Raw genomic sequence first — 26,624 nt, 5'->3', positions numbered from 1 at the left:
CATCTGCATTTTCTGAAACCCGATAATAGAGATACAGGAAGGGGTTTTTAGAAGTTTGATGAAGGGGTACAGTCAGAGAAAGCAGACTGGCCCCTCGTTTGAATCAGGGCACAAAAGTTCCTGATGTTTGAGAATACTTCTTGGGACAGGAAGCACATGGGTGCTCGGGGGTCCTCAGGATGGTGTTGCTATGACAACGTGGAAGTTGCTGGTAGAAAGAAGAATGCTCACTTCTGCAGAGACCATACTTGGGGAAGACCAAGCCTAGCCCTCTTTCCCAGCACACACACACACGAACACGTGGCAGTGGAAAGATAGGGAACCTCCACAGAGCCACGTTCTTCCTGTGCACGTGACCACGTCTGTGCCCATTAGCAGTTGTATCTCAGCTGATTAAATCAGCGTGTATCAGATGGTGGCTTGGTGCCTTCACCCTGTAACCTCTCTGAAGCACTGCCTTTGTGATGTTATCATAATCCTGATTTGGGGAATAGGCTTGGGCATAATCAGAATGTACCCTGGGACACATTTATGGAATGTTTGTTCTATGCTAAATATTTTCTTGTTTGTTTATTTGTTTGTTTTTATGGGCTACACCCACGGCATATGGAAATTTCTAGGTTAGGGGTTGAATCGAGGTGCAACTGCTGGCCTACACCAGAGCCACAGCAACGTGGGATCCAAGCCGCATCTGTGATCTACACCACAGCTCACAGCAATGCCGTATCCTTCATCCACTGAGTGGGGCCAGGGATCGAACCCGAATCCTCATAGATACTAGTCAGATACGTTTCCACTGATCCTCAGCGGGAACTCCCTATGCTAAATATTGTCATATAGGCTGTGCTTCGTATTCACCACAGCCTTGTGGGATTGGAGATCCTATAGTTGTTGTTGTTGTTGTTTTATTGTTATTACTATCAGTATTAGCTGTGGTTACCGATCACCTCTGCACCCAGGCACGTGCTAAGTGCTCTATGCTCATACTGAATGCCTGAGTGCTCTTGCTGAGTGTGTATAATGATGCCATTTCCCTGGTCTCAGAGTTTGCTGGATTACCCAGCATCACGTGGCCCGTTGTGGAAGAGCTCAGGTTTGAACTCGGTCAGTCCTGGTTCCTCTGCCTGTGGTTTCTGACCTCTGGGATGAAGAATGCTCATCCTCATCCTTGCTTATTCTTCTCTTTGTCGCTCCTGCACTGGGGGATTTGCTTCCCCGAGGCCTTGAGTTAGTTGTATGTGAGGGCTGGCAGAGGACACAGGCAAGCACCACATGCAAGGTTAACCTTTTTCTTTTTCTGGTTACTCTTGGAACTACTTTTTTTCCCCCCCCCAGTCAGTAGCTATTATCTTCTAATAACTTTTGAAGGAGTACAATCTGTTAAAAATACCGAATCACAATGCAGCACAGCTGAAACTAATACTGTAAATCAACTATACTTCTGTTTTAAAAAAGCTGCAGTGGAATTAATTTTGTGTAAAATGAACTACTTAATATTTTAAAAAAATGACACCCACGGTAAAATTTCAAGTAGCAGAGAAACATCGATCCTTTCAGATGTCCATTACCCATCAGTCCTTCTACCAAAAGATAATCTCTGGTGCGTTCTTCCAGGAAATAATGGCCATGCCAGCTGAAAATTCCTTCATGTATATTATATATTCCCGTGAAATACATGGCTATTTCATGGAATTGGAATTCTGCTACTTAATTTTTTTTCCTGATGGAGAAATGCTATTGTTACTTTGACCAACTTCATGATTGTATGTATGCACCCGCACACAAGGAGTGAGGACTTGAGAACCTCAGAAGCAATCACTGTTAACCTTGTGTGTCTCTTTCTGTGTGTTTTTAAAATTTGAATATGTTTATCCGTGTTTCTTAAAATTGCACTCACACTGTCGCCTGATCTTTTTTTTTTTCCTGACCTATTTTGGCCATCTTTTCATATCAACAAACACTCTTTGCCAGTGCAGTTCTAGTGATTCTACCTCACGCCTTCATAACTTATTAAATGAATCCCTTATTCCTGCGCACAGATGCTGTTTTCAATTTTTCACAGTCACCAGCAATGCTGCTGATTTACCTGTGCCAAGTGAGGCTTTTAAATGTAAATCGATCATTCTTCTTCAGGATGGTTGTTCCCATTTATACTTCCCCCCCCCCCCCCAGCAGCGTCTGAGGATCTCTTTTCCCATACTTTGACCATCCCTGTGTATTTATGATTTTCTAATGATTTGCATTACTTGCTGAATGAGCCGGTATGTGATTGATAATGGAGAGCACTTGTCCCAGTATGCTTCTCAATTTTAAAAATACATCGAACAACAACTCGGAACATTTCACATAAAAACCTTTAAAGCTCTCGGGCTGCTCCGTAAGGTAGGGTGTACAAATTGAGTTTTTTGCTGTGCTTAATCCTTATTAAAGCACTGATCATTAGGGCCCCAAAACTGCTCTAAGGAGAGCACTTAGAGAATATAAGGGATCAATAGTTGATGCTTAGGAAATAAATGAAACAAATTTTTGTTTGTTTTAAACCCACCTTGGGGCCAAGGGATAGACTTACAATGAGTTAGATGGTAAGTTTCTCAGCATTTCATAGTTTGTATGTTGAAATAGGAGTTTAAAAAAACCTACGTGCCCAGACCAGCTCAGCAGGATGGGGCTGAAGAACGGGTGCTATGGAACTTAAGGAAAAAAGTTAACGTAAAACAAGACAGAGAGACATTTATCTTAAGTAAAGGTGGGAACCGGGGGACTCAAGGTCTCAGGGACCAAGAGCCCCGCCTCAAGAAACCAGACTGCTTTTATTCTGCTCTCCAGGATTAGGTCAGCGAAAGGGGGTAGTAGGTGCAGGATATAGGGTTTTTTTTTTTTTATTATTTTAAAAGTCACTTAGCTGGTAAATGGTTAAACTTTTACTCTAAACTATAGGCATTTAAGAATCATTAGCATTTGAGTTAGCTATCTATGCACAGCATTTCAGAGAATCCTCACTGTGCTTCTACATGCCTATTTGTGGCTACCCTGGGTGCCTAGGTTTGCACCTTGGTGTTCTCTCTTTTTTTTTAATTTTATTTTTATTTTTATTTTTTTATTTTTTTGTCTTTGTTGTTGTTGTTGTTATTGTTGTTGTTGCTATTTCTTGGGCCGCTCCCGCAGCATATGGAGGTTCCCAGGCCAGGGGTTGAATCGGAGCTGTAGCCACCGGCCTACACCAGAGCCACAGCAACGCGGGGTCCGAGCCACGTCTGCAACCTACACCACAGCTCACGGCAATGCCGGATCTTTAACCCACTGAGCAAGGGCAGGGACCGAACCCGCAACCCCATGGTTCCTAGTCGGATTCGTTAACCACTGCGCCACGACGGGAACTCCGGTTCTCTTTTCTAATGCATATTCTGTTAAGGACCACTCATAAACCACTTGGTCATGAGGTTCCTCTTTCTCTTATTCTTTAGAGGACATATCATGCTTGTGCAAATGGCGTGCATTCTGCACAGGGCCGGCGGGCCTAGACTATTGTATTATGTCCACATTCAGCTGACCCCGCGAATAACCCATGCCCTTAGGTCTTTGTTCTTAAGCTTAAGTCATTTACCATCACCGAGACTGTTTCTCAAGCAGGAAGACTGGACAAAGTAAGGAAGGACAAGATGGAGTTTTCAGCAAAGAGGCTAAGAAAATATTATAAAGACATGTCTCGCAGCACCTATGTATCTTTCATTCAACTCACAAACTACAGAGATGCACATACATTATTTTTTTAATAACTTGAATTTTAAGTGAGGGGAAAAACAGTGCATGTCAGGCTGTGATTTTAAGACGCTGGTAATTTGATGTGAGAAACACATGAGGAGGCAGAGACTCTGCTAGATTCCAGTTTCCCACCGTGGAAGACCAGCAGGATCAAGCCTTAGTGACCAGGGTGCACTTCCTGGAAGAAGTGACCATGACTTTGATTTTGGTTTGATGCTGGCAGTAGCACAGGGACCTAATGTCGTCAACGGAATATCGTTAGTATTCCGGGAACGGGTCAGTGCTCAGGTTAACTTCCCTTGCTTCAGTATCCAGTCATTACGAGATACTTTTAAGTGAGCTTAGTTCTCAGATTTTTGGATTTTAGGGTTCAGTAAACTTTTGCGAAAGAAAACAAAAAATGACACCAGTGTAGGCTTGCCAAAGTGGTCCCCCCCCACCCCAAGAAGGACACTAACAAAACAACAACCAAAAAATCAACACAGAGTAACTACATGCCTCTCTCAACAATCCACACTACTTTGTAAAATAAAAGGTATTTTAAGTACGGAACACCCATTCCAAAGGACAGTCCTTTCATTTTACTTTATTAACTTTTTTCCAGAGTAATTTTAGGCTACACAGAAATCAAAAAATGCACAGAAAGTTTACCTACACTCCCTTAGTTTTAACAACTCACTTAACCATAATACACGGATCAAAACTAGGAAACTGATGTTAGTTAGTATATGATACTAACTATACCACGTTGCTCAGATTTTACCAGTTTTCCATCAGCTGCTTTTTAGTGCAGGATCTGGTCCAGGACCCGACTCATCTTTGTGTGTCTCTGTGGTCGCCTCCAGTTTGAGACAGTCCTCCTTCCTTCCCTGTCCTTTCTGATATTGAGACTTTGGCACATCAGATATTGGCTCATGATTACTTGCGTGAAAGCGAATTTTGGCAAGAGCATCCTCGAGATGCTGTAGTATCCTTTTGAGTGCCGCATGTCAGGCAGTACGTGATGCCGGGATGTCTTTCCCCACTGACATGGGTGGGAATGCCCTCTTGATCATTTGGTGAAGGGGATGTCTGTGGAGTTTCTCCGACATGGTGTTACTGATTTTTTCTTTGTAACATATAAATTTGAGGGGCGATGCTTTGAGATGATGCTGGCCTTCTCTTTCTCCTTAAACATCCGCACACCGCCCTTTTGACATCCCCGCGCAGGTCTTGACTGCAGCCGTTATTCCTCCAGTGGTTGCCTACTGGCGATTTTGTATTTCTTACCTTGCTTCCTATGGCGATAAAATGGAATTCCTCTGAAGAAAGATCTATCCCTTCTCCACGAAGCGTTGATGGATTCAGTTATTTTATTAATAGTAGTGTAGGTTCATGGGTCTATATTTTAGTCTGTAGTTTGTTATCCAGTAACAGCATTATTCGGTATGTTGCTCACTGCTGTAGCTTGGGTGGGACCATCGTTAGGACCTTTTTCTGGTTGCTTCTGTGACGGACTGTCCTTCTGATCGAGTGGATTTCCCTTCTCCCCGAATTCCTCCTTGCTCCCCTCCTTGGATTGTGTGCCGCCTAGGCTGGTGAGAGCAGAAGCCTGGTACTGGGGGCATCCTGGCCTGGTGTGTGGAAGGGAACCCAGGGGAGCACGCATAGTGCTGCGTCTGTGTCTTCTTATCCCCCCCACCCCCTTAAGTGAAGACATGGGAAGTGGGGGTGGGGATGTGGATTAGGATGAAGAATGAACTGTGCTGGTATTGCAGGAAAGGCACTTCTTTCTTTGAGAATTGGAAAGGGCTTGGGGTTTTCCAGGGAGCAGCCTCAGCTGAAAAATAATAGACGTAGTTTGTGGAGAATTTCCCATATGCCTGGCAGGTGCTGGGCCATGCAGGCTATAGGCATCATCTGACCTAACCTCCCACAGTCTTACTGAGAAGCAGGTGTTAATCTTACACTTCCGCTGATGGGAAAAGTGAGGTTCCAGGGTTCCAAGAGGTCAGAACACATTAAGGAGCTGGTGGAGTCAGGATGGTTTCTCGTTCCCTGGACCCAAGCGTCTGTCACTACTTGTCACAGCGGCCTCCTCCTCACTGTCCTGGGTGGTGAGCCCCAGTGAGCGGGGGAGCCCCTGCCTGCCCTCTGATGACAGGGCCACCCCACCCACTGCCCACTACCGCAGGCTTCTCTCTCCGTTCTCAGGAACGCAGAACCACCTTCCGTGCGGTCGTCCCTGGGATGGTGTGTGCGCACGCACAACTGCAGTATCTCACCCTTCCATGTAAGTTGTGCATTAAAATATGTTTATGTATTCCTGTCGTATCTTTCTAAAATCTTGCTTTTGGACAGTGAGAGTGTGGGGAGTTGTAAGTTGCAGTGATTTCCCAAGAGAAGCCGGCGTCGTAGAAGAGAAAGCGTTCTTGTTCCTGCCGAGTCTGCTTGGCCAGCATCACGTGTTTGGTTCTGCGTGCCCTCTTGTATGTACCGTCCCTCAACCTATGGGACAAAGGATTGGGCTCTGGGAACCATCTTGGCAACACCAAACCCTCTGGCTCACAGCCCAGAGAATGGAGGCTCCCAGCTGGGCAGGAACGTGCCCCAGGTCACAGGGGGAGTTAAGGGTAGAGCCTGACGGGGAAGCAGGGGTGTGGATGCCAGGCCGCCGTGCTGCCATCTTGCCCTGGTGCCCCCTCAGGAATGCCTGTCCCTACTGCCGACGTCTGACTGACCACGTGGATGAAAGAAATACTTTGGAATGGGCTCTTAGTAATAAATGTCTACATTTTCTCTTGGCCCCCCGCCAAGTGCCCCCTCTCAGTCTTGGTTCCAAGGTTGAACGTTCCTTTGGGTTAGTGACCTTGCCCTTCTTGGCCTGTGGATGTCGCTCTCCATCCACTAGTCTCCTTTCCAGGGACCTTGTTTGTAGCAAAGACTATAATTTTATTTTGGGTTTGGATGTAGTGATTACATTTTAGCTCCCGGTATATTTTCTTACCTGTCAGAGCCATTAAATTTATTTTAATAGTTACTCTACCCTCCTGATAGCCAGTAAAGGGGGAATTGGATATTGTCTATCAATTGGCTAGTCTGCGAACTAAGACTGTGTCTAATTATAAGGCATTGATATCAGTTCTGATTTATTAACCATTTACTGTGCTTCAGAGAAGGTAGCATTTTTAGTAGCACTGCTCAGGCTGGATGCAGCTTTCCGGGAGGGCAGGGCGCCCGGAATATCACTGATCTTACAGTTATTACTTTGTGTCATATATAATCTTGTTTTTTCCCTGCAAGAAATAAATCTTTGGGACTCCCTGGGAGAAAAAAAAAAAAGAAAGAAAAAAAAAACACACACACACATTTGTGGTTATAGTATAATAAAAATAAACCGTTTGTCGTGACTGCAGCTGACATTTATCAGCCTGTTTGTGGGTGCTCTTTCTCTCTCTCTATAATACGGAACATAATTTGTCACTTTGTAAATACATTCCAGTCTAAATCCCTGCCAGCATCTGTTAGTGTTTGAAGGATTAATGTGCTACCCTGTGTGTGTCTGCAGTTGCAGGGAACACTGTAGTATATGATTATGGATCTCGAGAGGACTGGAGAGTGGGGTATTTTCTCTGCTTTTTCCTATACATGTGGTCTTTCTGGGCCTTTTCCTGATTTTTCTCATCCTTTCCCTGTTCTCCGTAGATGCTTGGAATTGCATCATGTGCAAGGATTCTGCTAGTCCTCGATATTCATAGAAACGGTCCCAGTAATTGTAGTTTATATACACCATGGATGAACAGGGACAGATAATTCAGGGTTGATTAGACCTGGGTTCAAATCTTCCCTTCATCTGACTTATGACCTCGTTAGTTCATTTCCATTTATTCATTTACACAATGGAGATGCCAGTACCTACCTCTTAAAGGCTACTGAGCCTTGGAGTTCCCTGGTGGTTCAGCAAGTTAAGGGTCCAGCGTTGTCACTGTTGTGGTTCAGGTCACTGGCGTGAAGTGGGTTCCATCCCTGGTGCCACAGCCTCCACATGCTATTCAGGTGCGGCCAAAAAATAAGTTAAAAAAAAAAAAAAAAGGCAAGGCACTCAGGGTGAAGAAGGAAGTCCTATGCTGATGCTGAGCGCCCAGTGGAGCGCCTGGCCAAGAGCAAGTGGTGGGGCTGTACCATTTTTCATCATCGGCAGCGCATTCCACGAGATTGCTGCTCTTCGCACAGTCCAGGAGACCGAGAGTGTCCGTTGGAGGATCCCGGTGCCATGAGCCCGCTGGTGGCTGTGAATCTGTCCTGTTTTTCATCTTTTCTTCTTAGCAGGATTTGTATTTGTTTTGAAATACTGATATCCCTGTAAATCAGATGCCTGGGGGTTCTTGGCCCAGAGAACATTTTGCTGGCAAGGAACTGTGGTTGTCCGCAAGGCGTGGTCCTGCCTGCTGGCGACATCGAGGGATGTAAGCCCCTCACCATTGGCAGAGTGGTCCAGGCTCTTGTTGGAAGGGCCGTCCTTGCTCTCCCCAGCAGACGGCGTGAATCCCCCAGAATCATGATAATGTGGCGGGTAATTCTTATTACTTTATGGAACGGCTATGGTCTCTCAATTGCCCGTAATCTACAGCCATCATTTGGATGGGAAAAATCCCAGGACATGAAAGCAGTGGCCTCATTAGAATCTCTCTTATGAGCAATCTCTTTATTTCCTGTTTTCACTGCTTGGCTTTTTTGTGCCTACTTTTGCTTGTCCCACCCAAATGGTTCACCCCCACACAAACTCTGTTTCTACATGTGCACCTCTCTTCTCTGCAGTAAAGAAGAAAGCGTGTGCTGCTCTTTTCATTAAGAGCAGTGGTGTTGTTGGTTTGTTTTGGTTTTCTTTTTCTGCAGCATGAAGGCATGGGAACAAGGTGGAAATGTGTTCACATACCCAGTGGCCAAAATAGGTGTTCTGATTTGGTGCTTGTTAGGATTTTCTGGAGAGAATCTTTAGCATATCTGGGAATATTTCTTGGAGCCCATTGAAAAAATGTCTGTTCTTGGCACCCAAAAAGCCTAAAGATTGGAATGCTTGGCAAATATCTAGAATCTTGTATTTCAATTTTTTTGACAGGTTTTCATAAACCTCTAGAGTTGCCAAAATATTTTGCAAAAATTCCTGTCTTCCAGCAGGCATGTGGAATTGTAGCAACCATTGAGTGCTGATACTTACAGAGTGTAATGCTCAAAGAATTTGGACTGTTTAATAGGAGACGTATTTTGTAAGGGGCGATGTTAACAGACACTCACTTCTCGGTCCGTTGTGCACACTTCCTGGGACTCACTGCATTGTGTGTTAGGTGTCTCTCTATCTGATAGCCCGTGTGATCGACGACACACTCGCTAAGGCAAGGTATGATGTTCTTTTTTTCCTACATTCAGTGGAATTTGCAAATAAAATATTAATTACAATACTGTCACACTTCAGGAAACACACCCATCTTTCTTGACTCTTGTCCTAAAACAGGTTTCAGCAAACGCTACCTTGCCAGGAGGAAATCCAGCCCAATACCTGCTTTTGTAAATAAAGTTTTATTGGAACACACCCACATCCATTCACGTACATTATCTATGGTGGCTTTTGCTTTCATGCTGCGAAAATTCAGCAGTTTTTATGGCTCGAGAAACCTAAAATATTTACTATCTGGCCCGTTAGAGCCAGTTTGCTGACTTTCTAGAGGACCTGGGGCCATTTTGAAAGGAAAAATCTGTTTCACTAATTGAGTAGAATGAGCAGGTAGCTAGATTTGTATCTTATTTCCACACATACATATGATTTAGTGATCAAACTTGGTTCATCCGAAGCCTGGGGCATGGGGTGAGGGGAGAGGTGGAAGTCAGCTCTCTTGTTTTGTTTTTTTAATCATAAAGTTACAATTTTAATGGTCAAAATAAAACCCCAAAAGCGTCAAAGCCTTTGGGTTCATGGAAAGAACAACATTCTTGGGAGTGAAGTCAGTCTGGCCCTCACCATAATCTCCTGGACTTAGGGATAATTTCAGGGTTGGGGAGAACGTTCTGGCACAGAGACAGTAGTACTATCTTATAAGGAGAATTGGCTTATCAGAGCAGAGGAAAAACTGAAATCCCAGTTGTGACAGCTGCTAATTATATGATTTTCAAGCACATTTTTTTGATGCTTTCTTAGCCTTTGTTTTGTTGATCAAATCCAGGTAATCAGGTCTACTTTGTAAGTGCTCAGCAGGGCAAAGTCCTTAATCCTCCCTTCCTGACGAGCAGCTGGCAGAGTGTAAGTCCTCGCAAGCGTTGAATGAACAGTGAGTGTTTGCTTCTTGGACTGGATCTTGTGACTGTACAGGGAAAGGTCCTAGATGTGTGACGCAAGGTGACACTGAGCTTAACTAGAAAATGTGACCTGCGGCCATAACACTCCCAGATCAGACTTGGTGTCCCAGAGAGGAGCTCAGCCTCATGAAGTCTGCTTTCCTCGAGAAACAAGGACCGAACGTACCAGATCATCTCTTCAGAGAGATGGAAGCGCTGGCCACCCATCACACAGCCTGCAGCAGAGGCCCCGCCTGTGGTCCAGCTCAAGGGAGAAGGGAAGAGGCAGTTTATCAATACTGACGAGCAGGGAGAGCAGGCACCAAGGCCAAGCCGCTTTTACATGCGTGCCATTCCGAAGTGGCTTCTAATGGGCCTTTTTCAGGTGGCGGTTCCCCTGCACTCCCCCTGCCTTCTCTTAACGCCTTCTGCGCTGCTCCCCGAAACACATGCAGTCTCTAACTTAGCTGGCTTTTAACAGAATTTCCCGATGTGATTCATTTGTCCCCTTTGGCTACCAGAGAGTGGACCGCGGAGCAAGTCAGATAAGAGAGTGGCTTTGGGCACCGAGGAGACAGGGACATCCTTTCTCTGCTTGGATCTGCCCCCTTCGCCCAGACCCCTCTTTCTTCAGCTCCTGTCTGGGCTTCGTTTTCAGAAGCAGTCCTGGTTAAGCTGTCAGACAAGCCCTGGAAACCTCCCAGGCCTGTCCGACTCTTTACTTCTCTGACTCTCTCTCAGTCTCAGTCGGTCGGTCAGTCTGCCTGTCTGTGTGTGTCTGTCTGTCTCTGCTCCATAGCAACTGCCATCTGGAAAAAAGGCTTGGGTGGAAAAGTTTTATCATTAATCTGGCACATGCTGCTGGCCAGAATTCTCTGAATTCATCCAGAGGTTGTCAAGGGCTGTGGTCTCTCAAAGTCTTCTTCAGGCTCGTTTTGTTGCTGTTTGGGCTCCAGAATCAATCGGATTTTTCTAGCTCTCTGATGTCCCAAATTTCATTTCTGCTTGTGAACTGTCTGGTTCTTCTTCCCTGATGAAAGCTGTGTGGCGCAGTCGGCAGCACTGACATCCTGCCTCTCCTCTTGAGCTTCGCGCTTGGTGGGTACTAGATGCGCCTTTCACATCATCAGAGTGAACAGTTTTACCAGATGATTCCCATGGTATGACATGAACCCGCTTGGCGTGTCGCCGACTGACAGGGGGCCGTTGCCTGTTTAGTGAATAGAGTGCTGCAGCCCCTTTCATCTCGTGGCCTTCCTGTGCCATAGGAAGTCACTACCCTCCACATCCGTTATAGGGAAGGAGAAGGAATTGGCCCCCCAGTTCACCTGAGGGGTAGCCCAGGAGGAACACACCCTTCCACGCACAGGCCATTGGTGGAAACTTCGAAGCACTGCCCTCCGCAGGGCATGCTGGGAAGTGTAGTTCCCAGCTGGTGAGTCCCTTCTCAGCAGCACCCCATGCCGTGGCCCTGGAGGACTGGTTTGGGGGATGCTTCTTCTCTCTGTCCACACTCTTTGTTTTATACAACATAGGAGTAGTTTTAAAATTCTGGTTGGCTTTTGCCTTTAATGTGTGACTCTAAGTCCAGTTATATTTCTTGTGATTATGGATATGTTTGTGCTAATTTCTGCATTTCATTTCTGCGTTATATCTCTACCACGTGTTTTCCTTTGTTATCAATTTTAATTCTTTTTTGGATATTATTTTTGGAACTAGCCAATTTCTTTATATCCAGTGCATCCTATGCATTTTTTTTTTTTTTTTTTTTTACTCCTGTACTGTGCTGCTGCTGGTTTGGAAGCCCCAACTAACTCCCCCTCCTCCTCCTGCCTTTTCTTTCCCTCTCTCTCCCCTTCTCTCTCCTTCCTTCCTACCCTTCTTCCTTTTGGTATTTTTCTTTCTTTTTGAAAATTTCACATACATATCTAAATTTTCTCTTAAGTATTATAAAGCTCTTTCCTGTCTGTATCATTTATTTTAATTCCTTCTCCGGGTCCCTTTTAAGAGTAATGTATTTGGTCCTGTAGTTAATGTAAAAGATGCACAGCATTTGGGGATAACTTAACCGTGACTCTGTGTGTGTGTGTGTGTGTGTGTGTGTGTGTGTGTGTGTGTGTGTTGAGTTGTCGGCTTTTCTCCTTTTCTGGGTGTTTTGGTTGGAACCTACTAGAGGCTGCTTACACAGCTGCCACTTTAAGCAGGAAACCTCATTTCTCTCCAAAGCATATTTAAAAAATCTTTTCTAGTTGATCTGTCCAATATCCTGCTTTGCTTCTGCAGAGCCTCTGAAAGATTTCTCCCTTTGGATTCATCCATAAATTAAAAATAACTGTCGTGGTCACCCCTCGAGCATGATGATACTATTACATGTTTACTGCACGCTCTGCATACCAAACTCACATCCGTCAGCACGTGGTGAGGCCAACTTCTGAGCCACAGGCCGCCAGCCAGCCAGCCTGAAGCACCAGAGGAAATGCTTGGCTTTTCCAAATGGCTTATGGGAAATCATCATTGCCAACATCACTAGCCTACTTCTGTTTCTACTTGTCCCAAGTTTGGTGGCACATTATATAATTCATTCTCTCATTTTCCAAATTAAAGCCTGTCTTGAAAACCTACTCGGTGCCACTCACTCTGTATCAGCTCTCAGAGACGAAGATATAAACGGTGCATTTTAATTTACTATAAATGTCAATGGGAATTATTGGTTGTTCTGGTTTTCTTTCATCGTCTGCTGTGGTGTTCCTGGGATTAGAAACTGCTATAACCTTTTTGGAGGACACCCAGCAAAAATCTATCAAAATTTAAAATGCGGATATCTTTTGACCTCGTGGTTTTACTTCCAGGAACTTGTCCTGTAGAGGAAAGAACAACAACATATACTGCAAAACATAGGCACTGCAATATTATTGCTTTTAATAATAAAGCCCTGGAAACTGCATAAACAGTGTTAATTACAACCACAGCAATAGTTGACACAGCCTGTCTGGTTAAGGGGCTTCCCATGGGTATTGTCTCTTGAATCCTTACAGTAATGCCACAGAATCATCCCAGTGATTTCTGTCTTTACAGATAAGGAAGTTTAGGCGTCGGAAATTTAAAAGTTCACAAAGCTAGCAGAGGGTGTGGAAAGCTGAGACATCCAAAAGAAATTGGTTTTTAATACGTGACTGCCTGACAGTGGACTAAGTCTGCTGGGCAGGAAGAATGTGGGCGGGGCACTGTTTCAATGTATTCAGTGATGTGTTCATTGGGAAACAACCAGATTACCCAGTAACCCAGGGCCTGCCTGCCATACTGGGTTTGTAGAAATACGTTGTTGCACATTGTTTTCATATGTGTTGAAAAATGTATTCTGGGAGGCTTTGCATCCAGCTGTCCCTCTGTTTATCTTGGGGCAGTGGGATTCCGGAGATGTTTTCATTTTATACATTATCCACTTCTGTATTATTTGTACTGCCGTGAGTGGGCCAGTTTGCCTTTCATAAAGAAGGAGGAGTTTAACCAGCTAAGCCCACTTAGGGCGAGTCACAGGTCCTCTCACCAGGGTCCCACGAGCAGCCTCAGCACTTGTGACGGCGGGGGCCCGTTGTGGGATGTTGGGCAGCAGCCGTAGCCGCCACCTTGTAGATGCCGGTACATCCCTCTGACAAGTTGTGGCCACCAGAAATGTCTCCAGACCTTGCCGCTGGTCCCCGGGGTAGAAGGTCCCTGGTTGGGAACCACTGGGGCAGACAGCGGCTGGGGGGGTGTGTTGCCCTCCCTCCCGAGAGTCACGGTCAAGAAGGTCTCTCTGTCTGAGGGTCTTTCAGACCATGTGGGTCCTTCCTGGGCTGTTCAGGGCATGAAGACAAACCTTGTTTTTTTCTCTCTGTTCCCGTTAACTAACCACCATTGATCTGTCACCGGAAAATCATCTGGCCCCACATTTCTGTTTTATTTTTTTTCTCTTTTTGGCCACGCCTGCAGCATATGGAAGTTCCTGGGCCAGGGATCGAAGCTGAGCCACAGCAGTAGCAACAGTGATCCTTAATCCGTGGCACCACCAGGGAACTCCATATCTCTGTGTTTTCAACTCTTGTAGCTTTCTGAATCTTGGAGGGGGGCACTGATTTTTCTTTTATCAGCACCTTCCCTGAAGTAGGGGTTTCCAATGCTTAACAAGTTTCCTTAAGAGCCCAGCTATTAAATATTCAAAATATCGAGACCGTTCCTGTCGAGACTGTAATTATACAGTAAATTAGCCGAGGTCCAGTCGGTTGCCTTGAAAGCACGTTGTTGATGTTTCCAGTACTTATGTAAGATATAGGGCCTGTTTATTAAGAGTCTTCAACTGTGTATAAAACTAGAACAGTCAAAAGTAATGGTGTCTGCTGAAGGATTCTTTATCATATGAATTTACCTTTAGTCATCTATTATTTATTTCAGCTATTTTATATGCCATTATAATAAATATTATGACAGAGAAAGCTTTTACGCTTCAACCGATTGTCCTCCTTTTTCCTTGCCTGCAATCCTTCAGGAAAATGTAACCACGCTTTACCTATAGTTAACGTAAATCATCACTTACATTAGAATGAAAAATTCACTGTGAAAAAAGGCTCTTTCTTCCGTCGCGAGGCATAAATGCACGATCATGTTGACTGCCAAACTCCCGGGCCATTTGCTGTCCTTCCTTAAACTGTTTTTAAGCTGCAAAGTGAATACATTGCATAGAGGGAAATTGGAAGGTTTTCGAACATTTTCACTCTCTTGTTAGTTTCTGGCAAGATAAGCATTTTTTATCCAGAGTGCAAAATATTGCCAATTACCGTCTAAGCATTTTTAATAGTTTTGCTTTACGTGGCATGTAACTCATACACCAGATTAAAGAAGCAGTTATCCGGGGTAGTTTCTCCTTGAACCAGCCTCCCAATTGCCTATAGATATTGATAAAGTTCTTTTATACATTGAGTTCCAGCCACACAAGGCACACTTTTTGTCCCGTGCGTAATGAACAAGGCGTTGTGGTGATTTTCTTATTAGGGAGGTGCACGTGTTCTGTGGAGAGGACAGGGCCGGGGGTACTCCTGGGGACTTGGGAGTGAGGGTTGATGCCCGATGGTTGATCTGAAGGTCAGGAGTGACAAAACCAGCCCCCAGCCTTCAAGGCTGTGAGAAGAACCCAGGGCTTTGCTAAGGATCATTTCCCTATTTCAGAATGTGGACTCTTCTCTGAGCGTCTTCTGGGTTTTTTTTGGTTAAACGCACAGTGGTGTACAGATTGGTCCATGTATGTAGAGCCATAAAGGAGACGCTGAAACTCTGCTTTCTCCCTGCATTCCCTGTCAGGAAGAGCGTTCACCAGTGCATTGTTTGACTCTTGCGGCTTGAGCCAGGTTGGGCAGAGTCCCCATCAGAGTCGCTCACGGTGCTGGTTTGGGTTGTTCGCCTGAGAGGTGCAGGAGCAGAAAGTGGATGCAAGTATCTTCCTCCTCTTGCATTTCGATGCTGCCTTCCACGGCTGCCATCAACATCCTTAAATGATACCCGAGAAACGAGTGTTGGGAAGTCGTGCTCAGGATATTGATGAATTATTAAACCAGTTTAGTTAGGTCTGTATCGCAGTTCAGGGAATAATGTCGTGTCAATAATATGCCCAGGGCCAGTGTCTCTTGCTGTTGTAAATGTGACAACTCCCATTTAAGGTTTCAGAACATAAAATCAGGACCAAGCGTATGCAAAGCGAAGGGTGAGAGGCGTCTGCATGATGCAATTAAGGCCCATTGGATTAGAATTTGCAGGATGCCATTTGCAATAAGCTCCGAATGTAGATTATTGCCTTGGTTACACGTTCTCTTTCTGCAGTAGGCATGGGCTTCTCTTGTAAATTCTAAATGTGTAAAATAGATGTGAGGTAAAATAGACACAAACAAGAATATATAGAGGGTGTTAATTTCCCGATAGCGTTGGAGGGGTGTATGTTGAGAGTATGAGGACAGGGTACAGCACAGAGTGGTATTGCAGCAAAGACGCAAGCGTTCGGACCAGCCACATATCCGTTGGGAACCTGGATCTGTGTCTTACCAGGCTGTGCCACTTCTACCCATACCAGCCTCTGTTTTCTGATCTGTGAAATGGGAGAAATGATGTATACTTCAAAACTTTTTTCATATTACTCTTAAGTGAAAAATAAATGCCAAGCTGGGAGTTCCTGTCGTGGCTCAGCGGAAATGAATCTGACTAGGAACCTTGAGGTTGCGGGTTCGATCCCTGGCCTTGCTCAGTGGGTTAAGGATCTGGCGTTGCCATGAACCGTGGTATAGTTTGCAGACACAGCTGGGATCTGGTGTTGCTGTGGCTTTGGCATAGGCCGGCGGCTACGGCTCCGATTGGACCCCTAGCCTGGGAACCTCCACATGCCGCGAGTGTGGCCCTAAAAAGACAAAACAAAAAACGAAAAACCAAGCATGTCATACATAGACACTCATATTAGTTTGGCTTTTATTGTGAAGAAATATAATATTAAATATTATACCCATCATGCCCAGCCTATTTAGGCTGGCTGTAGAGCTAACAATATGTAAGTAAGTACATGAGCATAATCACTTATGGGCAGCCCCTCGTATAGACTGCTGTTTAGCAATGCACAGACTACCTCAAAGCTGCATGCTGACAGCTAGACTCAGATGGCAAGTGAGAGCTTCCTTCAGGGAAACCTTGAAACGAGCTCCTCTGTAAGTTAAGAGAGGGTGGGCACACACCCATCAAGCCCACGTAGATTGGCACCTTCACTTGAGAACCCACCATGGTGAATTCCCATAAACAACCAGCCTCCCACCTGCAGGTGCCCAGGATAATACCCTGGTGCCGACAGAGAATTTCCTCCGGGCGTCCTGGAGGCTGGGCTCCCTGCTCCCATTCACTCCCCTGGGCTTCTCCATCCTCTCGTCATCTCCAGGGCCCCTTTCCTGTGCTCTGCTTTCTGACCAACTCATTGGTGGTGCTCACAGCACGGCGCGAGGAAGAGCTGACCTCACCTGCGGCATGACTAGGATAGAGTGGAAAGCATGCAGTGGGGCTTCTTGGTCGGGGTGGGTGGGGGGAAGCGAGGCTCCTGGACTCGATGAGAGCGTTTTGATATCTCCCCACTTGAGTTCTCTGAACACGTTTGAGGATACACAGCAGCTTGGTTCCCAGACCACCTGCTTTGGGTTCATTGTGGGGAGAACTTGGATAGAGGAAAAAGGTCCCTGTTAGACTCCCATCTAACTCACAGCAAGTTTCCAATTAAAAATGGTTTTTAAGTAATAATTTGTTTTTGTTTTTTTAACATATGCTCAGTCCTTAAAGTATTTGCATACAGTTTTCCATGGCCCCATACTGTTCCGTAATACCCTTTTTGTTCTTCCACTGATGGCCTGTGGGTTGATTTCCTCTGCCGTGTTGCAGTGGTGGGGATGAGAGAAAAGCAGGAAAGGAGGCACTAATGTCTGTGGAGTATGCCTTTACCTGTGGAGGCAGCGTTAGAGCATGAGTGAATGGATGAATTTACTCTTGTAAATGTCATCTCTCGTTGTGGACCGAGAGCGGGACATTATGCTGCCTCGGTATGAGGCGATGACAGATCTGGGGGTTCTCCCTGGAGTTGGCTTTGCTCCGAGGGGCAAGAGCACAGGTGGACTGCAGTAGCCGTCCAGATCATGGCTGGTGTGAATCGCTGGGTGAAGTGGTGCACTAGCTTTCCAAACTTCATATTGTCCATCTGTGAAATGGGCGGATGATAATACCTGCCCCCAGGGGGTGCTGTGGGGCCGGGGCTCATGGGGCCAGTGTTCTGAGATTGCGCCCATTGGCCAGTTATGCCCCCACTCACCTCTGTCAGTGAAGAATGAAGCGCTTCGGTGCAGATGATGGTTGGGATAATGTTGATGACAGTGGTACAGACACCAACCAAAAGCATAATGTTCATGGGTGGCAGAGTTCTTCTCAGGTGGCAGGCACTCTTCCAAGGATTTCACATACATTTCTCCATTTCCCGGTAAGGCAGGTGCAGTTACTATTTCCATGTTACCGAATGAAACCTGATTGCACCAGAAGAAGTAGCTCGCCGAGTTGATAAGTGCTGGAGGTGGGATTCAGACCCAGGCGGTGCAGCTAGAGTCCACGGCTGTAACACCTTTTAGGTTCAGAGTGTTTACTAGGTTTGGCAACTGGGTACCATGACCTCAGGGGGATTCAGTAAACCTCCTTCCTCCTGCTCTGAGGTCGTGCATCATCCTCCATCACAGAATTGCTGTTCAAAATTCGAGCTACTTAATTTTGTGAAATGAACAAGCAGGCTGCAGTTGTTAGTATGCTTTATTGTTGAAAGGCAGTGGGCATCATGTTTTAGCCATGGTCTTACGAATGATAGGTAATGGTTATTATTAAGGTGCCCCGCACCTTATCTACATCACACCGACTCTAACTCTGCGAGGCAAATGCCCATTTTGGCATGAATGCTGAGGCCCAGAGCATTCACGGAGTTCCCTGAAGTCATGCGGCCAGCACTGGGGCCCCCAGGTCCGCCTGACTCTGCCGTCTCCTGTGGACGACATCTTCTTCCCACTCTTCCGTTTAAATACCGCACAGTCCCCATATGGTTCCTCTGGTTTCGGGCAGTATCACATCTGAGCCATACGTGGCTAATTTACAGTCAGAAAACGGAATGAGAGATCACTCTTGCATAACGACAGCAAGAAACCCTTTGATTCTGCCTTGGCAGACTTCTGAACCACTAAGACAGGTTTGGGGAGCTGAATAAAGCATAGACCCAGAAGACTTGGTCTCTTGAGAGTGTCCCTGAGTTGAAGGGGAACGGAAGAAGAGTTTGTGGGTTGCTTCATTATTGTGTCTTTCTGGCTGCGCCTGGGGTGCTGGGAGCAGGTGGGCTTCACAGCCACTTAGAAGTTGCCTGATGCTTCATGTGTGGGATGCCACCTGTGCAGTTCTCGTTTAAAATAATGGGCACTGGCATCTGTATACACAGTTTCAAATAAATTTACATTCCTCTTTTGCCTTAGATGATCAACTTGTGTACTGGTGTGATTAAAGAACAGAGTAAGGAGATTGAGAGAGGCGTTTGATAGCATTTTAAGATTCAAAGTTCTAGGAAGAGGTTCTGTCTGTTCAAGCTAGGCCAGTGGAGGGTTGCCTAGCTGGGTAGATGGAGCGGTAGAGAAGAAGGAAGCCGGGAGGGATATATTTAAAGCTAACAGTTCTTATTAGGGTGATGGGTCTGTAGATGCTTTTCTGTCCACATTCATCTGTCTTTCCTGAATTTTTCTATAACTAATGAAAGTATAAAGCAAGAAGTGACCTGCAATAAGCCTGGAGAGGTAGACAGGGCAAAATCAAGAACTGCGTGTTGGTGGGTACGGTTAATTCACTGTGTATAAGTTTGCATTTCTTTTCTTTCTGGGCATATGGAGGGTTTCACCTTCTTAAAGCTAAGCCCAGCCCCAAGGTTTGCTGTGCCAATGAGATGTGAGCCGACGTGGCATCTGTCACCTCTGTGTAGAAGCCTGTGAGATTCCTGGTGCAACCGGCACATTCTCTTCCCCACCCTGATGTTACAGGGGGTGGGAGTGCCGTCTGCCTGGGCCGCCGGCTAGTCGTGATGGCCGCAGTCCCGCGGCCCTGGATGGGCACGAAATGTGAGCGAGGAATAATCCTTGGTTCTCTTAAGACACCAAGGCTTGGGGGCTGTTGGTTACTGAAGCTCGTCTGGATTGGTACAGAGGCACTGGTGCTAAGGAATTTGGATCATATCTTGTCGGCCATTCTGAGCTATAAAAAGTGTTAAGCTAGGACTTTTTATGTGTGTGTATTGTGCCCCTCCGGAGCGTAGACTCTAGCCACACGAGGCCTGAACTTTTCACATCCTGGGTGGCAAATGCTAATTTATTGAACAGCTTAATAAAAGAATGGAACTGTTCTTTAGTGGTGATGGGACCGTTGTTCTGTATCTTAAACGTCGTGGTAGTTTTATGACTCTGTGCATGTGATAAAATGTCACAGAATACTCCATGTGATAACACAGACATTCCGAATCAGAGAAACTGCATGTGTCTCCACACCAGTGACGTCCGAATACTGTCTCTAGTCTAATGAGTAGCACTGTGACAGTGTCCGTCTTCCGGTTTGGAAGGTGTGCTGGACTTGGATCAGGTTCACCACCTGGGGGCGGGGGCGGGGGGACCTGGGTGTGTGGGCACTCTCAGTACTGTTTTGGCCACTTACCATGAGTCTGTCATTAGTTCCAAATAGAAGGTAGCAACACACCAAAAATGAGTTAAACCAAGAAAGGGAATTGTCGTCACACTCGGCAGGAAAGCTCACCTTGGCAGATGGGGCCTCCTGCTTTCCTCCAGCAAGCGCTAATTTAGCCTCAAACCTGCTTGCTGTTTGCAGCCCATCAGCCGCTGCCTTCCCAGTCACAGTGTGTCCCTTGATACACATTTCTGTATCGTTGTTAGGTTTATTAGACACTCAGGAGAGCAACCCCCCAACACACACACACCCACATGCACACACATACACACATGCTCATGTAAACACACACAAACCCCCTAATTCTAAACGCTGTGCCTTTCCTTCCCTAGACCCAACTGCATTGCACACATAGTCTCTCTGCATTTCTCAGGGTCAGTAGCAGAAACAGGAAACCTGATACCGAGGGCAGGAGAATTACCTGAGTAATTGTGTGTGAATTTGAATCATTGTCCCCGGGAGCCGAGTAAACCCGCAGCCTGTGGATTAGTCTGTTGAACTCCTTGCTGTCTTGTGACCCCTTGTTCCCCCTGGATGTGTATGTTTTGATTTTGTTCTTATTGGCAGTGGCAGCTCTGTGCTTTATCTTAAATGAAAGGGGGGCGGGGGGGTGTGCGTGTGCAGAAGACAGCTTCCCAGGTGGAACTTGCACATCTGCACCCATGTCCCGTTATCCCACTTGGCCATGCCATTGTTTTCATTGGAATTACTGTCATGGGGTCACCACCTGGGAAGGTTCTCCCTGTTTTATGAGAGCAGTGTGTAGGTGCCTTTTTATAGCAGGGAGCCTGCGTATCCCTTGGGGTTTCCGCAGGGGGCTCGGCAAAGAGGAGCAAAGTCTCTTCCACCCCTTTCCTAGGAGAAGCAGTCTCTGGCTTTGCTTTTGTGGTACGTGCAAAAGGCTGGAAGAAGCACTGCTGGCAGCAAGTGTCACGCTCTTCACGGTGAGGCTGGGGCCGGAGAGCATCAGATTGGGTAGCTGAGCGTTTACGAGGCATAGGAATCTCTGGGGAATCCAAGGTAGCCACTGACAGACTTTCCACTCCCCTGAGACCTTGACCACAGATAATTATCGGACCCTCAGATGGAAAGCGGGTGGGGCTTTGCTCCCGACCCAGAGTCCCAGGCTCTCTGCCCAGGCTGCAGCATCACTCAGGTGCGTCCGCTGCGCCCAGTGCTGGTGTCCTTCCTGTACGGTGAGGGGCATGGCCTGGCCTTGCTGTGGCCCCTCACTCTAAAATTTCCCCATCTTAGGAAAGTCTAACAAAACCCAGGTATGGGCACTTGCCCTCTTTCTTGGATCCGATTAGATGCTTCTCCTCCTCTTCCTAAAATCTGCAGGTTTGTCCATCTCCTGCTGTTGTCTGAGGAATTTAAATCCACTTTGGCCAACTTGCCTTTGCCATGGAGAGACTGTTGGGCTTTGGGGGGGGGGGGTCATTTACTCGTTCCATACACCCTCCCCCAAAACTGGGCTCTGTTAGTAGACGGGACCCGGATCCTCCAGGATCCAAGGGGATCAGGTCTGATGGCACACCCTGGCATCCACCTGCTGCCGATGACGGGGTGGCCTCGGGGAAGGAACTTGTCAGAATGGGCGTCTTACCTCCTGGTGGTTAAACTGATGAAATACCTTTGTTCTTCTAGGCAGGATGGAAGGTGCTTTACACCGAATCTCACACGTCTGTGAGTAGGTGATTCATTTTCACCTTTTACGAATGAGGAAACTGAGGCTGGGGAACATCAGGTGGCCCAAAGTCAGTGTGTTTTCCAGCTGCCTCTGCCTGGTGTTCCCTGTTCCAGGCCTGGGACTTGGGTCAGAGCCCAGGACCTCAGCGGCCGAGCTGAGCTGCCACAGACACACTAAGCCTCTCAGCACAGTGTGTGTCCGCCCCGCGCCAGACCGTTTGGCTGGGTCTTCGGCAGGGCCGCTTGCTCGCCGCCCCCGTCTCACCATCAGAGTATCGTGTTATTCTCCATGGCCTTACTTGAGCATCACAGTCTAGACAAGAATTCCCATGTTAACCATGTGTTTCATGGGGCTCTTCTCACCTGAACAGGCGGGTGGCCTGGCATTCTGGGCCCTGTGTCCTTTGGAGGAGAGAGGTCTGAAAAGTGACAGTTCTTCAGCTTCTACCCCAAAGTCTAGCCAGACTTAAAAACTGGGAGAGCCCTGTAACACAGGGCATGTCTGAAAGGCAACCTTAATCCTTCCAGAATTGTGCTCCAGGGCCGTGCAGGGACGGGGCTGGCTTTGCGTCCTGACCGCTGCCGTCCTTCTGTCCCTGGAGGGACCCTGGGCTTTCGTGTCAGAAGGACCTGAGGTCTTGCCATCCCGCGTCTTAGCCCTGCCCTCTCTGATGAGAGGCCGTGTTGTGAGACAGGGAAAACGCAACCCTCCTTCCGTTGTCCTGAGCAGGAAATGAGATGCTGCCGGTAAATGCCCGCCTGGCGCCGGCTCAGAGTAGAGGGTGGTCGTTAGCATCGTCGTAACAACCACATGCATTGCATCCGTCTAGAGGGTTCCTGACCCTGGGGTCTCTACCCCCAGACTTTCCAGGTTTCTAAACCGGCGGGGATGTGGATCAGCTGCGCTCCACTGGTGTAGATGAGTCTTGCCTGCTTCTGTTCTTTCTGTACACAGATTGGCGTTCAGGCTTGGTGGAGTCATTTCAGAACCCGGGCGGCAGATTTTGAGATTAAAATCTCATCTCCTGAGTTCTTGCAGGAGCTGGGCTTTGTGCTGGTGCGCCCCAGTCGTTAGCGTGTTTTTAGGAGGCAGATCGAGAGAAGCTGCGTGAGCCCAAGGACCCTTTGGAGCCTGTTCTGTGCCCTAAGTGAAACAGCACAACCCCCAGCCTCCCGTCCTCCCTAAACTTGGCAGGAAAAAGCCCCGTTCTTCCATTCAGTCCAATGATTTATATTCTCTCTGGGCGTCTAATATTAAACAGGGGAATTCCGACTTGTTCCATAACACATTTGCTGTAACTGGATACCATGAACTAAACTTGCTGTTATTTATCATTCCTTTTTATTTTCTCTCATTCCAGCACAAAGCCAAGGTAGAAGCAATGACCCTGGACCTTGCTGTGCTCCGTAGCGTGCAGCATTTTGCTCAAGCGTTCAAGGCCAAGAATGTGTGAGTGTTCCAGTGGAGGGTTATAGATCATAATATCTTGCTATTGTAATGTCTATATCAGATGAACACAACCGGGAGGACGTGAGGCTATTGTGTTGTCTTGGCGTCCAAACAGGAGGCTCATTTATATTGGCCCTGTTAAGGTGTACCATATTTTCTTGACTCTGAGTCCCCCTCATTATGAGATGTGTCATCAATCTCATAACAGCTTCCCAGATAAAACGGAAAAGATAGTGTGAAGCCCTGGTAACTGTAGCTCATAAAAGCCGGCTGATGGGAAGCTGCATCCTGATGACGGACGTTTTTGCCGTGCCCTCTCAGAATGGAGGAAAAATATACTTTAATTGCATTCAGGAGCAAATAACATTTGCTCTCTATTCCCGCAGAGGAGCTGGAAATCAGAGCACGAGAGGAAGGTTTTTCTGTTCTGCAAACCTGCAGTGATTTTACCTGGTTGCAAATGTGTGGGCTTACTTTTGGAGAAACTTCCTTCTCTTTTTTCTGTTCTTTCTCAGACATTCAAAATGCCTGCAGGAGAAAGCCTTAGCTGGGGACTGGTAGGGTTTTTTCGTTTGTTTTGTTTTGGTTTTGGTTTTTTTTGCCAACCTCCCTTCCTAACAGAGAGCAGCCCTCAAAGGCAGAGCTGAGGAAAGCAGTGGTGGTTAGCTTCATTTTCATTACAATATTTTGTTTCCAAGTGATTACTTTTATAGCTCTCTCATATTTTGGGGGGCAAGCAATACTGCTTTCTCATTCAACTTAATGGTTTAAATTTCTTTAACAAATAATATCATTTATTTTTTTTTTCTTAGGTAAGTTGGCTTAAACACAAGGATTAAGTTAATGGGACAGGGAGTTCCCATCGTGGCTCAGTGGCTAATGAATCCGACTAGGAACCATGAAGGTTGTGGGTTCAATCCCTGGCCTTGCTCAGTGGGTTAAGGATCCGGCGTTGCCGTGAGCTGTGGTGTAGGTTGCAGACGTGGCTCAGATCCTGCATTGCTGTGGCTCTGGTGTAGGCCGGTGGATGTAACTCCGATTAGACCCCTAGCCTGGGAACCTCCATATGCCTTGGGTGCAGCCCTAGAAAAGGCAAAAAGACCAAAAAAAAAAAAAAAAAAAGGGTTAACTGGACAGGTGGTGCCAAGCATAGGATGGTTCCAAAAGCAGCACCAGCGGGACTGGATTTGGAGGAAGCTGATAAATAATGAGTTGTCTTGGGATTTGCCTCTTTGGGGATCATTGGTTCCCTGGTTCTCTAAGTGGGTGATGGGTGCATGGGGAGGTGTCTTCAGGCTTAAATTCTTCAGTTCAGAGGGTGCTCCATGGCTCTGACCTTTCTCTGGGTCAGTTCTTCTGTCCAATAGCCAGTTCTTATTTCTTACTCTGCTCTTTCAGCCTGTTGAAAATTCTGTTCTCTGAAGCCCTTTCTGGAGCAGGCGTGTGGTCTGAGTCCTGGAGGATGAAATGCGAAATCAGAGTCTTTAGCGAGCCCTGAAGTGCAGTCCCTGTGCTCCTAGGATGGGCTGCATGCCGTCCCCAGCCAACCAGCAGGCCTCTGCGAGCCCTGCTGTGCACACTCCTTGCATTGTTGGGCAGCTGGTAACTGCTCGCCCTTACCAGAGTTGTCAGAGCACCTTATGTCAGGCTAGGGCAGTGGCTTTTCAGGCAGTTGCTCTTTTATCCCTTCATTATTCATTTATTCACTTGTTCACGCACTTAACACACATTTAGTGCGTGCTTCCAGAGCCGCAGGCTCTCGTCTCGGCTCCAGGCAGAGAGATAGTGGCCAGTGGAAGTGGCCCTGTTAGCCTCACACAGGCTGCCGTCTCAATTCCCCACAAGCAGGCAGCATTTGACTGCTAGCCAATGATTCCTCAACCTCGTATTTCTGCGGTTGTTTGGGAGAGAAGAATGACAACCACCACCAGCGCAGCAGTAGCAGCGCATTTATCTGGTGCTTATCATGAGCCCCGCATGCAGCAAGAACGTTTTCGGATTTATTTCTCAAAGCAACCCTCATTACCTCTATGATGCAGCGGAGGAAAATGAGGCCAGAGAGGGGTGAGCTGTCAGAAGGCACGTGGCCTGGAAGCAGAGGGCCTGAGATCTCGCGTGGACCCCGCTTGACCACCACGCTGCCCTGTCAGTCATTTCACATGTTCCAGAATCTAAGATCTGAGGAAGTGAGTGACTTTCACAGGGTCACTTGGCAGGCTGGTGGCAGATGTCAGGTTTCCGTTCCTCCTGACCTGGCTGCTCTGGGGAAGTGTGGTTGTACTGCCTCTTCACGCTTCCTCCCATTCTGGTGTCAGGCCACGTTGGAGGGGAGCCGTTGAGCTGAGAAGAGCCAACTGTTACATAATAGGACTGTCTTCCAAGTCTTAACGGGACCATTAGTTTTTAACCATTAAGTAGTTCCGAAATCATCAAATTCAACTGCCTCTTGTAATTACCAAGCCCACACTCTTTGAGAAAAATCTGTCACCCATTTTGCCCTAATCCTAGATTTTAGCAAATGACGTTGAGTTTTCGTCCTTCTAGGTTCAGAAACAAAGGTAAGTTTCCTTTTAGCAAACCCTGCACCACAAACCTGCTTTTTGTACGTCCCTTGAGAGTACAGTATTTTACATGGCTGAGTGAAAGATTGTAGTGGCGAAAATATGCAATAAAAAAAAAAAAAAGCAAGTGACTTTGCTTTTGAAATACTGCCAAAGTGAAATCTCTCCCGGACAGCGGATGACAGTTGAGTACACACAGGTCTTTAGATGCTGAGAACTGTCAGAAGGGAATATAAGTGCCGGCACCTGGGCTGCCAAGAAAACCCGTGTCGCTCTGTGGTTACCACCACCTCCCATCTTTCGATGTTAAACTCTCCTTGAGTGTGAAATGTCATGACAAATGAAAGAAAGGCTGCCACTTCCGAACCCATCCCTTTTTGTGCCGTCGGACCGAGGAAAGGAAAAACCTCTCGTTGAGATTCCACGTGGATGCTCCCATTCGCTGGAGCCAGGGTACGAGCACACCAGCGTATCATCGGGCACCTTTCTCCTGAGTGTCGTCCCTGGGTTCGAGCTCAAGTGTGTCTCCCCACAACGGGACAGCACCAGAGGGCGTC

General features: G+C 46.8%; 1 protein-coding gene across 1 annotated transcript in view; it reads left to right on the top strand.

Annotated features, from left to right (window-relative positions):
- WWOX (WW domain containing oxidoreductase) overlaps positions 1-26,624 on the top strand; it is a 957,466-nt gene that overhangs the window by 226,377 nt on the left and 704,465 nt on the right. The window contains exon 6 of the mRNA XM_047790837.1: positions 23,418-23,506. Within this exon, the coding sequence (XP_047646793.1) occupies positions 23,418-23,506 (89 nt within the window). The remainder of the gene's footprint in view (positions 1-23,417; positions 23,507-26,624) is intronic.

This window comes from Phacochoerus africanus, chromosome 8 (assembly GCF_016906955.1).
Source record: "Phacochoerus africanus isolate WHEZ1 chromosome 8, ROS_Pafr_v1, whole genome shotgun sequence".
Lineage (NCBI taxonomy): Eukaryota > Metazoa > Chordata > Mammalia > Artiodactyla > Suidae > Phacochoerus > Phacochoerus africanus.
This window is presented reverse-complemented; position numbering and strand designations above follow the sequence as displayed.